This window comes from Balaenoptera musculus, chromosome 11, assembly GCF_009873245.2.
Source record: "Balaenoptera musculus isolate JJ_BM4_2016_0621 chromosome 11, mBalMus1.pri.v3, whole genome shotgun sequence".
In the NCBI taxonomy this organism is placed as follows: Eukaryota; Metazoa; Chordata; class Mammalia; order Artiodactyla; family Balaenopteridae; genus Balaenoptera; species Balaenoptera musculus.
The window spans coordinates 103,763,467-103,777,958 of NC_045795.1; the positions used below are offsets into that span (position 1 = coordinate 103,763,467).

The 14,492-nt window shown below is 57.2% G+C and overlaps 1 protein-coding gene across 12 annotated transcripts in view; it reads left to right on the forward strand.

The window, feature by feature from the left end:
* ZXDC (ZXD family zinc finger C) overlaps positions 1 to 14,492 on the forward strand; it is a 69,759-nt gene that overhangs the window by 6,979 nt on the left and 48,288 nt on the right. For 9 of the 12 annotated variants that reach the window (XR_005021989.1, XR_005021987.1, XR_005021988.1 and 6 more), the window contains exons 5-8: positions 1,163 to 1,333; positions 4,033 to 4,682; positions 5,530 to 5,592; positions 6,192 to 6,276. Coding sequence is in view for 9 of the 12 variants with exons in the window: in XM_036870569.1 (XP_036726464.1) it covers positions 1,163 to 1,333; positions 4,033 to 4,682; positions 5,530 to 5,592; positions 6,192 to 6,276 (969 nt within the window). In the remaining 3 variants the exon portion in view is untranslated. The remainder of the gene's footprint in view (positions 1 to 1,162; positions 1,334 to 4,032; positions 4,683 to 5,529; positions 5,593 to 6,191; positions 6,277 to 14,492) is intronic. The other 3 variants (XM_036870570.1, XM_036870573.1, XM_036870575.1) reach the window with 1 other exon arrangement.

Genomic DNA, 14,492 nt, shown 5'->3' on the forward strand with positions numbered 1-14,492 from the left:
GCTGGGAGGGGGTGTGGAGCACAGCACGTGTGGCGACAGGGCCCCCGGGGGCAAGACCAGAGGTGTCTCTTCTCTGTTGTGTTTCCCAAGTGCCCTGTTCTGAGCCTGACCTGGCAACGGGTGTGAAGTTTTGTTTGAAAATGAAATCAGTTCAGAACTGCTCTCAGGGGTGGCAGAGCCCTTACTGCCGTGGCCGTATCCTCTCTGCGTAGCCTCTTTTCCTGAAGTAGCCCTCCTCCGGGCCCCGGGCCCCAGCGACCCCGTCACCTTCCCTGACATGCTGTAGCGTGACAGCGCTGTGGCGTCCTTCCTGGGCGTCGTGAGTACCGTGGAGGCCCCGCTTTACGGAAGGGGTCGAGACGGCCGTACGCGGGTGGGGCCGGTCCTGCAGCGCCCACAGCCTGGCCTGGCAGCCCCTCGGCCGCACCTCCTTGCTGTGGTGGCCACGCCGCCCGGCACCTCAGACGTGACCTGTCTCCTGAGACCTTCCCTCCTCGGGGTGGGGCTCTCCTCTGCTCCCGGAACGCTGGGTGGCCCGACCCCGGGCTTCAGTCCGCCTGTGTTAGGACAGCTGGCTGCTTATGTGTCCCTACCAGGTGACGAGCTTGTGGCTGTCAGGAACCCCTCTTCCCTCCTGTGACCCTGCCGCGCCGAGCTCCAGCGGTGGGATGTCGGGGCGTGAGGGAGGGCTCTGGGTCTGCCTGTTTCCCTCTGCCCCGGGTGCGTGTCTGCTCTGCGGACTTGGGCAGGGCCAACTCCGGGCTCCCCTCCTGCCCCTGAGTCCCGGCCATCTGCTCGGCCCGTCTGGCCAACAGCTTCTTAGGGGCGAAATGAGAGGAAGTGGCGGGTCTGTGGGGTGGTCTCCAGCCCCAGGTGTCACGGGGTCGCAGGTTTTCTTCCAGTAGCAGCTTAATGGAGGCGGTCAGCCTGACTTGAGCGGTTGAGGGATGGAGTTGCCGATGCAGCCCTGGTGGCGGGAGAGGAGACAGGCCGGAGCTAACTTGTGCAGGTCACGCGTCCTGTCTGCGGCCAATGCGGGACTTCAGGGTTCCTCGTGATGCTGCCTGAGGGCGCTTGCCGGGGGCAGGGCGGGGACGTGCCCTGTCTGGGTGCTGCCGGGACGGGGACCCTCAGGCTAACACGCGTCCCTCTCTCTGCCCAGGGTGCTGTGCCAGGTTCTCCGCGCGGAGCAGCCTCTACATCCACTCCAAGAAGCACCTGCAGGACGTGGCCGCTACGAAAAGCAGGTGCCCGGTGTCCAGCTGCCACAGACTCTTCTCTTCCAAGCACAGCGTGAAGGCCCACGTGATCAGACAGCACCACCGGCACCCAGGTCGGCCCCGCTCACGGCCCTGAGGGCGCCCAGAGTCCACTGGACGCGTGTCAGGGACACAGCGCGAGTCGCTGCTTCCTCGGCTCCCAGCCCAGGGACCGCAGCTGCCACGCTGCGTGGCCTCGTGGCCTCTCTTCTGCCGCTTCCTGCCTCCGACCCTCTCACCCGCCCTTGTCTCTGAGGGGCTTCCGCGGGGTTGGCCTCCGTAGCCTGGTCTCCTGAGTCTCTCCTTGTGACCTCGTCCTGTGTCCCGAGCCTGCCCCACATCGCGTCCAACCCCTTCAGCTCCTCCTGTCCGTCCCACCGCCTGGGAGAGTCCTAGGAGACAGGACAGAGCTGTTTCCGGACGTCCTGGGGGCAGAGCGCGAACCATGACAAGCCCAGAGGGGCGACTCTGGGCACACGGACCTGGCCGTCCTGCTACCTGGGGGCCTGGGACTGAGAATCCCGCCCCGTGCACCGGCTCCTGGGCGGGCCTGAGGGTCTGGGTGGTCCTGCGGCTGCCTCTCCCTAGAGCCATCCCAGCACCGTGCTCTGCGGCCCGGCAGGGCCTGGAGGGTGAAGTCCTAGCTGTAGTTACCTGAGCAGCTGCTGCCAGGCCCTGCTCAGTGCCACCTTTGTGACAGGCCTGCCCAGCCTCAGGCATAGCCACTTCCCCGCTGTGATCCTGGGAGGGGCACCAGTACGTGAAGCACGTGTTGGGTAGGTGATGGGGGGTTGGTCCCGGGCCCTGCATTTATGCTGTGACATGGTCTCGTGTCAGGTAGGTCATCAGGGGTGTGTGTCCCAGGCCTGGCGTTTATGATGTAGCACGGTCTCTTGTCGGGTAGGTGCCTGGGGTGCATATCAAGCCCCACATTTATGATCTGACGTGGTCTTCTGTGGCGTAGGTGACTGAGGGGTGGCCCAGGCCTGGCATTTATGATGTGACGTGGTCCCATGTCGGGTGTGTGACGGGGTCCCAGGCTTGCCTCCTGATAAATAGGTGCCTGGGAGCATCTGTTTATTGTGGACGGACTCTGCCAGGCCCTGAATTGGCTTTTCGGGTCCCTCTCACATTGGTCCCGGGTGGGGCTCCCATTGGCAAGGAAGTGCTGGAGTGAGGTCATGCTGTGGCCTCATGCAGGATGCTCTGTATTAATGTTTGTTTAATGATTTTTGAATGTCTGGCCCTTGCACGTTGGCAGGTCTCCAGTAAATATTTGTGGAATCAGCAAGATGCTAAATAGGAGATTTATGAGCACACTGGTATCTATTTGCCTAGATTATTATTGATTTTTTCATAGGGAGCTGAATCATCAAGATTATCAAGGAAACTTTTGAAAAAGAGACATGTTTCCATTTTTAGTTACTTCAAAGAGTCACTGCCCTTTCAGAGTGTTTCCTTGGTACTAGATGATTATTGAAGCAATGATAGGTTGATCCAGTTCTTAAACTTTGAAGTAGTACGACAGCTGCAGATGATATATTCTGAATTTGGTTGTCGTTTATTTACTTTTGGGGGGGTGGCGTCTAGAGTAGATTTCTTTCATAGGTTCACGGTAGAAGCATCATAGGCACTTTGACGTGGCGTCCACAGCTGGACAGTGTGAGCTTGGGATTAGCTCAGGGTTGGGAGGGAGGGATGGTGCCAGGCCTGGGAGCGCCTTTCCCTCTGGCCGGGCCTGGGTGTCGGAAGCCGCGGGAGAGGGGCAGTCAAGGCCTCGTTTGGCAGCTGTGCCCCAGTTCTTTGTGCTTCCATTTTCCTGTTTGCTTGGTGCCTGGTGAGCCCTAGGATTTGGGTGATTGGGTGTCCTTGTGTATGAACCCCCAACTTGAACATTCATTGAAACTTTTTTACAGTATGTTAGTGTTCATTATTCTCCCAAGGGGAATCTGATTACTTGAAATCTTAATTGAATAACAATTAAGTATTGGGAGAGCGCTGCGGCAGCAATTAAGTGAACGAGGGCGGCTTGTTGAGGGCCAGGCCCTGTGTCTGCCGCTGAGGGGCACAGATGCTGGAACCCACGGCAGTGGGGGCAGTGGAGCCTGGAAATGGAGCAGCTCCATCCAGGAGGCCACGGCCAGGCCTGCAGAGTGCGGTGTCTGACATGTGCTCTCCGCAGCTCCCTGGGGGCGCCCTGCTCCAGCCCAGAGGCAGGCAGGCCGGCAGGCCAGATTTCCCCCACTGTCCGTCCCTGCCCTTGCGCCCTCTCGTTCTGGAGAGGCTGCTTGTCGCGAAGTGGGCAGAGAGCTGGGTGGGACGTGGACCCACATAGCCGATGCCAGAAATGACAGGGAGCCAGGGTTCAGCGTGGCCTGAGGCCTGCAGGTGTCTGCTCTGCGAGAGTGCTTGGTCTCCTAGGGTGGCTGCTTGTGGTGGAGTGAGCTCAGGGTTTGAAGCTGGTAGGACTGGGGTTCGAGTCTTGCCTCTTCCCGTCACTGGGCGGTGTCTTTCGGGAGCGTCGTTGACCCAGGTCATGCCCGCAGTCTGGGGAGATGCCCGTGGGCTCGAGGCTCCGGGCAGCGTGGACAGGGCGCCTGGCGTGTCCCCCATGGCGCCTTGCTGCAGAGCGTGGCCGCCTGCAGGGCCAGGCAGCGGCCGCAGGAAGAGCCGTCCTTGTCCCCTCGGTGGTCGCCTGCTCACGTCTTGAGCACATACAGAGCTCCCTGGTCTCTGAGGGCCTAAGGTCACCAGAGTGTTCCTTCCTTTTCAGATCTCTTCCCTCCGCTGGGAGCTCCAAGCGCGCTCGCGCCCAGCAGTGACCTCAGCAGCCCCAGCCAGAGTGAGTTCAGCAGCGTGGACCTGGCGGTCCTCTTCTCCGACACGCCTGGCGACAGCGGTGGTGCCCCCAGGACCTCCGACGGGGCGCTGCGCACTGGGATCCTGACTGTCGATGTGACTTCCGTGAGCGCCTCTCTCGGGGGGGGCCTCCCTGCCAGTCAGGCTGCCTCAGGGCCCATGGGCCCCCTGGTCTTGGTGGCCCACAGTGACGTCCCACCGGGCCCGGACAGGCCCCTCGTCCTCGGGACGGCAGCCACGGTTCTCCAGCAGGGCAGCCTCGCTGCAGATGACGTGCAGGCCGTGGACGCAGGGGCGCTGGGCTGTCTGGTGGCTCTGCCCGTGAAGAGCTTGAGTCGGGACCCCCAGGCTTTCACCTCTGCGAGCGGCCCCCAGGGAGACGACAGTGCCCCTGAGCTGCTGATTCCCATCAAAGTGGAACCGGACTCGGCCCCCGGCCCCGACGCCGTCAGACAGCAGGCATGGAGCGGAGGGGCGCTGCGGCCTGTGGAGTCCAGCCCTGCAGAGGAGCTCGGACCTCGGAAAGACGCGGGACTTGGTGCGGGGACCGGCGGCTTCTACTTGGTATGAAGTGCTCTGTTCGGTCACGTCTCACACCCGTCGTGCAGTGTTCTGGATTAATCTACGTGCAGACGTTTCTTAGGGGTTTGCAAAAGGATGGAGCTCCTGCCTACAAATCTGGAAATCTGAGTTCCAATTTCGAGTCTGGAACGGATTAGTTTTTATGACCTTGAGCAAATCACTTAACGTGTCTGAGCCTTAAATTCTCACTTATTTCTAAAATGAGGGGCTTTGGCTACATGATTTCTAAGGTCTTTTCGAGTTCTGTGATTTGGTGGTAACGTGTCTTTTCTTGAAAAATGCTGGGGTATTTCATAATGTTGAAACGTTCTGTGTTTGAGCTTATCACATAATAGCAGATCCTCAGACGGAGTCGTGACCAAGAGGAATTGTGACATCAACTGTCTCTTACGGCTTAATGGAAACTAAAACCATGCAAAAATTTTTAATTTGAATTAAGAACAACAAAAAAAGGGAGTGGTCTGGGAGCCTTTGTCTCTGGAGGGTTACAAGAGCACTTCTCCAATTGCGAGGCTTGGCAGTTAATATATTTTAACTATATTTATGTCAGTTATACATTTAATATAATTTAATTTAAAGTAATTTAATCAGATTCTTAAGAGAATGTCTTTCCTCAGCCTCAGGTGGGAGTGATCAAGTAGGTTTTTCTTTGTGGTGCAGGTTAATTGATGGTGATGTTTGTATTCAAAAAGTTAAATCTTAATTTACCACGATATAAAGAAAAGTTACTCCTTTGAATCAGCGTCCTCTGTGAGGGATGCGGCAGTGGCCTAGGGCCGGCGGAGCGCGAGACTGACCCTGACCCTGACCCTGTCCGTTCTCTCGCTAGCTGTGTGACGTGAGCCAGCCGGGCATCTGTGAGCCCAGAAGGCGCGTGGCGAAGGGGCCGCAGGTACGCCCGAGCCTCTCTCTGCGGGGACGAGGGTTCCACCGTGTCCTCACCGTGCGTCCGCAGGGGTGTGGCGCCCCCAGTCCCGTGTGCGTACGTCAGGTCCCTCGGTAAATGCCCCGGTTCAGTGATGCACTTACTGCTCTGCTTTGCCGGGTGAGACCCTGAGTGGAGCACCTGCCCTGAGCAGCCTCCGTGGGGCACACGGCCTGGGCCCCCGGGGTGGCCACGCGGGCGTGGTGTGACACGTCCTGAAACCCGGGGAGGGGCCGCAGTCAGTGAGTCCTGGTCACTGAGGACACTGGTTCTGTGTTTCAGACAGCAGAGCGGTCTGCAGTTCACTTTAAGCTGGTTTCTGTGTAAAATATTTTAGTACGTTTTAGACTTTGAAGGAATAAACTTTGCTTCCCTGGATAATAAAATCACGTGTATGGTTCCAGCTCAGACTCCGTGCAGCGGTCGCTGTCACTGGATGTGGCATTTGATTCTCTGAGCCTTTGCTGGGGTCTGTTCAGGAAGCAGACCCCGCGCTCAGTAGGTCCCCTGCTCCCCTCCCTCTACTGTTTGGGTCCCGTGACTGATATGCTTTTCTTTGGTCTCAGGAAGGCGGGGGCTCAGCAAGAACTGATTCCCGAGCCATTCAACTAGCCAAGGAAAAAAAGCAGAAAGGAGCTGGGAGCCACACAGGTGAGGCTGTGTGCGGGGAGGGGGCCGGGCGCGTCTCGTGGGGCCCCCCAGGGGGTATGTGGCGCTGTGGATCCCCAGTGCAGGAACGCTGCTGATTTTAAAGTGTCGGCATCTTGTTTGAATTTTTAGAAAACACTAAGTGGACCAGACAGGACCTGTTAGTTTGTGACCTCCTCCATCCATCCTGAAAATGGCATAGTGGGCACGGTGCTTAAGGGAAACTGCAGTCAGTCCTTCTGTGAAGGTGACGCTGAATTCTTCAAATAGCATTATTTTGTAGATTTCATTTTATAAAAAATATTTATCTAAAATATATTTTAAAATGTCAAAAGGTATGTAGGATTAGCTGTATACCATTTTACATCTTCTTAATACGACAGCGTCTTATTTCACGTAATGGTAGCGCCCTCCTCTCTGGGGCAATAAATAGTGCCCCCCGGTGAGCGTGGGCCCTGTCAGCGTTCGCTGTGCCGAGGAGGGCCAGCCCTGCGGTTCCCGAAGGCCGGGGGGTGGGAGCTTCAGAGATGGCGGCGGCAGGTGGTGGTGGCGTCCACGAGGGCACAGTTGGTGAGGGGCCGGGGCCTCAGCTCCGTGGAGGTGGAGCTGCTCTGGGGCGGCATCTGTAGAGAAAGTTTTGTTTTCATTGTTTTTGTAATATTTCAGCGTTATCTTTTTAAAAACAAGGACACTTAAATACACGCCAGGCACTGTTATCACTTCTTTAGGAGTTAGCAGTACATGTTTCCTTAAAATCAATATCCAGCCAGCGTTCCCATTTTTAGTCGTTTCAGATGCCATGAATGTTTTTTTACCTGTTTATTCTAATCAGCCAAATAAGGCCCGTATTTCCTGTTGGTTGTTGCATGTCTGGGGTCTCTTTCACATTCGTAGCCCCGCCCGTGTGTGTGTGCGTGTACGTGTGTGTGTGCGTGTACGCGCGTCCGCTGGAGGCTGGGCAGTTTGCCCCATCGGGTTGGCGGGTCTCGTACTTCAGGGTAACAGGTCGCTCTGTCTCCGTGTTTCCTGTAAACCAGTCGCTCCGGCTGGAGGCTTTGCTCTGACTTGACTTAGAGCCTGTGGGGCCCTGACGGCCGGCCCAGCCGCGGACGCCCAGGGTCTGGACTGTTAATCACCAGGCTGCAGGAGGAAGCTGATGTCTTTCCCATTTTAAGCTAGAATACTTCTGCTCATACAGGAAAGCCAGCAGAAATGTCTGCATTTGTCTCTTAATCAGTTTTCAAAATAACGAGCTACCTGGTTTCTTTGCATCCTCCAGGGGTGGTCAGGGTACTTCATACGCTCATTGATTTAAACATCCTATCGACTTTCAAGGGACATAGAAATCTGGATCCTGTCCAGTATGCAGCCTTCACACGTGAAGGCAGGAGAAGAGTTTCTTCTTGGGGTGTGTAGGCTCACCTTTGCCCCCACGTGACCTTGAACGCCCTCGTGTCCCGTAACAGCCAAGAGGTAGAGGAACATAAATAGAGACCCACAGCCCCGTTCCCAGAACCCTCGGGGCCAGCTGTGTGTTTCCCCCGACCCTTTACTTTGGTGGAATTTTAGACTTGCAGAAACACGCTTCCATGTGTGTTGTCCCCAGTTGTGGTGCCCTCCACCCAGCCTCCCCCGTGTGGACGTGTTCTGAGATCACGTGTGTCCACAAAGCTGGGGAAGGACTGGGGCCACGGGCCACTGATGGGCTCGGACCTCACGTGCACGTGACGGTCCCCTGGGGCCCTCTTCTGCCCCGGGTCCTGGGTCAGCCCCTCGGCCTCTTCCTCTGTGTCTGCTCCTCGACCTTCCAGATGCTCCTGTCGAGATGCTGGCCCTTCGGTCCAGGGCGTCCCTCCCTTCGGGTCTGTCTGGTGCTTTCTCTGGATTGGACCAAGGTTGTGTGTTTTGGGGGGCCCAAAGTGAGGTGACCTTGTCCCTGCATCTTCTCGGGGTCCACGCAGTAAACGTATTGGGGCAGAGCTGACATTGGCCCCTGGGTTAAGGTGGGGTCCGCTGTGTCCTCCATGGTGAAGTTCCTGGTTTTCCCTTTGTAGCGATAAATGTCTGTTTTGAGGTGGCTACTTTGGGCTGGAGTGCAGACCTGCAGGATTACCCCACTCTCACACCACCAGCAAGTTTGAGGGTCCCTGTGACTCTCTGGGTTCACGAATTCTCTAGAAGGGCTCAGAACCCATGGTTATGGATTATCGCAGCAAAGGGACACACAGTACAGTTGGCTGCGGGCAGAGGACACTCCCAGCGAAGCTACCCGCCGCCCCGTCCCTGGCGCTGTGGTCAGTGCTGACGGCCCCACCCCCTCTGGAGGCCGAGCTGCCCCTGTGGCCCAAGGCTGCCGCCCCGAGTCACATTGTCAGACCGTCCGAAGGGGCCTGTCTGCCTGATGGCGCGTTCCAGAGGCCTGGAGACTCCTTCCCGGGGGCTGGGCCACGGGGCAAGGTTCGCCCGGTCCCACGCTGTGCGAGGTCTGTTCTCCTCACCCGCCCGCTTGTTCCGCGTGTGAGGACAGCTTGGCCTGTGCTGTCGTTACTGTGGTGGTCTAACGGCGATTTTCCATCTCCCTCCTCCTGTGCGTGTGTTAATTAGAATTTTCTGGAAGGAACAGTTGTCCCTTCTCTCCCCTTATCAGTTCAGTCAGTTATATCAGTACAGGCTTAAAGACATTGACTTTATCTTTTAGCGGAATATAATTAGTGCTGGGTTATAATCGATACTGTCAGGGTTTATTTTGCTGCTCGAATTGTTCCACCTTTGGCCGCTGGCAGCTCTTTTGGTTGCATTCTTATGCCCTCCTGCCAGGCCCCATCATGGTTCTTGGGGGGCACTCCCCTCACTTGTTGGCACCCCCAGGCCCAGCCCTGGAGCAGCCGCTTCTCAGGGCGCCCGTTCCCACGCCGGGTGCGGGTTGTGCCGCTGCCTGTTGCCCCAGGGTGCTGCTGCCTCGGGACGCCCGGCGGGCGTGCTGGGAAGTAGATGCATGCACGTGAACCCACGCTGCTGTGCTTCGGATTCAGAGTGTGTTGCGTTTTAGGGTGGCAGTGTGGCACGCACATTCTGTATTTCTCACCACGCCTAGTTCTGGTGTTGGCTTTTCAGTGAAACGCATTCACTTAAGTGAGTCAGTAAGACTGTAAACTGTCTTCACGTGCTTTCGGGTCGCATGTTGCTGCTACATTCTTTTTGGCACCAAACTTGGGAGAAACCTGGGTTTGGGGGCTTCCTGGGTGTCGGGATGTGGTGTAATAGGTCCAGGAGCAGGGAAGCTGCAGGAGCAGGAATGTAGGTGGAGTCGTGTACACACAGTGGCCTCGCGGTGTCACCGAGGTTCAGTGCAGCGCGCCCGTTCGTTCTTATGGAATGCGTAGGCTGAACGATTTGAAAAGTGGACATAGGGTCTAAAATCCAAGACTGTTCCCATTGGGTTGCTGTTGAGTGCTGAGGTTCCCCCCTCAAACCAAGAATATTTTCTCAACGTAAAAGAGAAACTTTTATTCTTGAAGCTGACAGTTAGCAAAATAAGCTTTAAAAAAGAAATGTACCCAACTTGACAACTGTGAACGGATGTGCACTTTCTGCCCTTTAAGGGCAGGGAAGGAGGGAAAGCGTGGTGCCCACCGGAGGAGGTATAGCCAGCAGAACACACACGTGTGTGTGGCAGTGAAAACGTAAATGAGTGGGACTCCCCCACTGTTCTGACTGAGGCAGAAAGCAAAATCCCAGCCACACGATGTCCAGGAGAGACATGTTGTGGACAGGAGTATTTAGAAGGTTAGAATTGAGACAAGATAAAGCAAAACAAAAAAGAAAAATTACAAAGCGGGGTGTTAATACTAATATCAGAAGCATAGAATTCAAAGAAAAACAATTGGGCAGAGAAGGCTTTCCCTATGTTTGGTTGCTGTTCACACATAATCAGCAGTCTTACCATGACTTGTGACCGTTTGTATGAATATTTATGTGAAAACTTACAGTATCAAACAATATGAAGTAAACACAGATGGAACTCCAGGAGAACTGGATAAAAACCTAGCAGTATTGGAATTTGTTAATTTAATTATTTGCAGAACAAGCAGAAAAAATAAAGATGTAAAATATGTTTACAGTGGGATTAGTAAAGTTGTTGTAATAGATTCTACTCCATGACAGTGGAATATTTATATAAATTAAACTGAACAAATTAGGCGTCAGGAAAACCATAGCAAAGTCTAGGAAAAAACAGCTTGGTAGTACACGTTTTTGACCGTAATGTGGTAAAACACAGTAATAATCACTTGGAAAACAAAAGAAAACGTAGTAAAAACTCTTGGGTGAAAGAAGAAATAGGAGCTGGTTAGAGACTTCCAGGAGGAGCAGGTGGCCGTGTGGTGGCGTGAACTTGAGCAGGCAGCCTCTCGGGCCCCAGCCTTCTCCTCTGTAAAACGGGCAGAGGAGCACCTGCTGAGGTTCCCGCGGGGCCGGGGGTTCCCGAGGGGCCGGGGGTTCCCGAGGGGCCGGGGGTTCCCGCGGGGCTGGGGGTTCCCGCGGGGCCGGGGGTTCCCGAGGGGCTGGCGTTCCTGCGGGGCTGTGCTGGGCTGAGGCGGGTGCAGTGCCTGCAGCCCTGGAAGGTTGGTGGTGGTTGTTCTGTGTGGGAGGGGCGGGTGCGCCGAGCAGGGCGCCTTCCTCTTGAACAAGGAGGAGGGGCTGAGTCTTTCAAGATGGAAACAGAACAGACTAAGATGAGTCAGAAATCCTGATTTTGACGCTTAAGTGTGAAAACCTACTCAGATTTTTAAAAAATCTGTGTGGGCCAAACAGAGCAGCCTTAAGTGGGTACAGCTCCTGGGCTGCCATTTGCTACATCTGTCTGAGCAGTTTTACAAAGGATAAAGGGGAAGCGTAAGTGAATTCCACAGATTCAGTGGAAAGTAAACAGAAATCCTCTATACTACGTGATTATAAGTTGGAGTCCTTGCAACAAGATGCGTGATTTTCCAAGAAGACAGAAATCATCATTACTCAGAAACCAGCGGTTGGACGCCGTGGACGGAGTGAGTGTTTCCGGGGCTGAGCTGTGGGCGGGTCTGCTCCTGGTGGAGGCGCGGTGCCAAGGGGCCTCGGGAACGGGAATCGCCCATGGCCTGGGCGTCTCCAGGATGGTGACTTCTGAAAATAGAACGCCGCTCCCCAGAAAACACACTTGGGGTTCGGCAGCACATTTGGTCTGCTGTCCCCCAGCGGGTTAGGCAGCCTGAGGTGATCGCGGTAGGAAGTCTGCTACTCAGGTCTCACAGTGAAGGGTCCCTGAGGAACGGTACTGTCTTCTCAACAGATCCTCTCTTTATTCTAAAAATTGGTTTCTGTTCCTGATGGAAATAGGAATGGAAGGAAGGTTCTGTAGCCAGAAGCCAACCCCACCCTACCGGTGGGTCTCCAGAGGCGTCCTGCTCAGACTCACCGCCGTCGTCCCCTTGTGTCAGTGTTGTCCCGGAGCTTCTGGCCCTTGAAATAAACTGAGAGGAGTGAGCACGACCTGCAGGGAGGGGACAGACAGTGACTCAGAGAAGAGAACCCGGGAGGATCCGCCGGAAGGTGACGGGGCTGAGATGTTGCCCAAGTGCCCCGTTTCGGCCACAGCAGTGCCCTTTGTGGCCGCAGCTTGGAGGAAGGACAGTGGAGAAGGCGCCTGTCACAAGGAGGACATTTCCCAAGTGGGTGGACCTGAAGGGGAGGGGACAGAACTGGCCTGGGACGCCGCGGGCAGGGGCTCCTGCGATCACAGTGTGTCAGGAGGCGCGTGAGCAGCACGAGCCGGTCCTCGACGCTTCGCAGGCTCGCGTAGGGCAGAGGCCTCGCGTGGACACACGCGGTGACGGGCAGTCCTGGCGAGGCCCGAGTCCAGAGGGTGCGCTCAGCACAGGCCCTGTGTCCAGAGCAACTGGCTGGGAGCGTTTGGGGAACGAGCTCGGAGCCAGCAGGAGGCCGGGCCGCTTGGGGCCTCTGGGTCACCGTCAGAACTGGGCGCCCGTGAGAGCGTGATTAGAAGAGGGACGAGGTATTTTCTAAAGGATCGTTCCACCTGTTCTTGTGAAAATAAACCATAGGGACACGGAGCAGGCAAGGAGAGCAGGGGGCTTCTTGGGGTCCCCCCACCGAGGTCAGCGTGGTGCCGGTGAGGGTGCCCCGGGCAGGCGGGGCCGGGCCGCTGAGCACACGCTCTGAGAAGCGGCGAGGGCAGCTCTGCCCGTTCCCGTGAGTGCGTGAGGGCCTCGGGGGACCCTGCGACCCAGGCAGGACGCAGACTGGGCGGGGGCGCGGGGCTGGAGAGCGTGCAGGGAAGGCCGTGGGTCTCGCCGGGCGCTCACGGTTCGCGCTCACAGACCGTCCGTACGGCCGTGGGAGCAGATTAAGGAGAGCAGCGGGCAGGACCGTGTGTGCTTCAGGCCCCGGCTTTGCGGTTGGGCGGAGGACTCCCGTCCGCGTAGACCGCCCCCTCCACTGGCCCTGGGCCTGGCTGGCCGTGCTCCCCGCAGGCCTGCGCGGTGGACGGCCCTGGCTCGCTCTGGGGGTCCGTCCACCTTTCTGGGTGGGTCCTCACCTTGCCCTTCCCAGCGGGGCTGGCTTGGCCTTCCCGTCCTGGGAGGTGGGCAGGAGGAGGGGACCAGGACCTCGCTCGCGCTGTGTTCCTTGGCCCGTTCCTGCGGGGCGGCCCTGCCGTGGTTCTGGCCCTGTGTGCTGTCCCCCTCCTGGACTTAGGGGCGGCACTGCCCTCCTGAGGTGCTGCCCAGGAGCTGTGCCTTAGTGCACCGTCACCCGCGTCCCTGTTGCCTGCACGGAGCCCCTCTGGGTGCCACACCACGGCGTCCCTGCGTGCCACTGGGCCCCGACCGACCCCCAGCGAGAAGCACCTTTGAGGGGCAGTGACGTTGCGGCTGCTTCTGTGACCGCAGACCTCGCTGAGGGCCCCTCGGCCCCTTGGTGTGGGCAGGGTGCCCCTGCTCCCTCATCAGCGCGTGTGGGTGTGGGCTCGTCTGTACGTCCCTGGAAACACACACGCCTGTACTCGGTGCACGGCCAGCAGCGTGAGCTTCGGCACACGGGTGCCCCGTCCCGCCCGGTGTCCCACGGAGTTCCTCCTAGACGAGGGCTGGTCCTGTGCCCTGCGTCCTGGGCTCCCCCGACCCCGTTGCCTCTCCACGTCCTCACGGCAGCCTGAGGCGTGGCTGCTGACGCCCCATTTTCTGGGTAGGAACCTGAGGGGGACGGACCCCACGGTGCAGGCTGCGGACCCTTCAGGGGCCTGGCGGCACCACATCGCACGCGGGAAGGCCGCGTCTCACCAGCCGCGAGTGAGGCGGACGCGGTGCTCCCGGGGAGCCAGCACGCGGCCCGGACGACGGCCTCTCTCGGGCTGGGGTCGGGGTGGGCACTGTTGCGTCCTTACCGATGCCAAACAAGGCAGTTGATAAAAGTCATTATGGCTGATTTTTAAAAATCATAAATCTTCATCCTTAGGAACCAGAAAGATTTCCCTAATAAGCAAGTCAGACTGGCAGCGTCGTTTCCCATCACAGTCGGGAAAAGGCAGCCGGGCAACAGCACAGGGGCGTTAGGCACATCTGCGGAAGTTTGGAGGAGGGTAGGTACGTAGGGAGAAGTGGTCATTGCTTTCCGATGATGGTTATAAACCCAAGGGAATTGACTCCAATCATTAGAAATAAGAGGGAAGGATAGGTAGCTGATTGCACAATGAACTTGCAAATATCAGATTCTAGCTTTTCTATTAGAATAATCAGAAAAAAAGTAATAAAAGACAGATCTCACTTATAACGGCGCTAACAGTAACAAGGTGTCTCGGGACCCCCGGTGACAAGGACGCCAGGCCTGGATGAGGCCTGCTCAGGGCCTCCCCGTACTGGCTTGAAACGCTCTCCTTCTAGTGTTGACTTGCGTCTTTTATTCAGTTCCTTGAAAATCCCAAAGGAACTTAAAGCCCCCCGTCAGGCTTCAGTTCCTTTGGAAGATGAACTTGGTGAGTCTCCTGGTGCGTCTTCAGGAAAGAGAAGTGGTGGGAGGGCCCTGGGGGCCTGAGGCGGGCTGGCCCGTGGGACACTGGGCGCGGAGCAGAGCGTGGGGTCCGGTGAGTGGCTCTGGTGACGCTGGCTTAGGCGGGGAGAAAGGAAGTGGCTTCTTACTCACTTGGCCTGTGCTCCACCGCCCTGGGA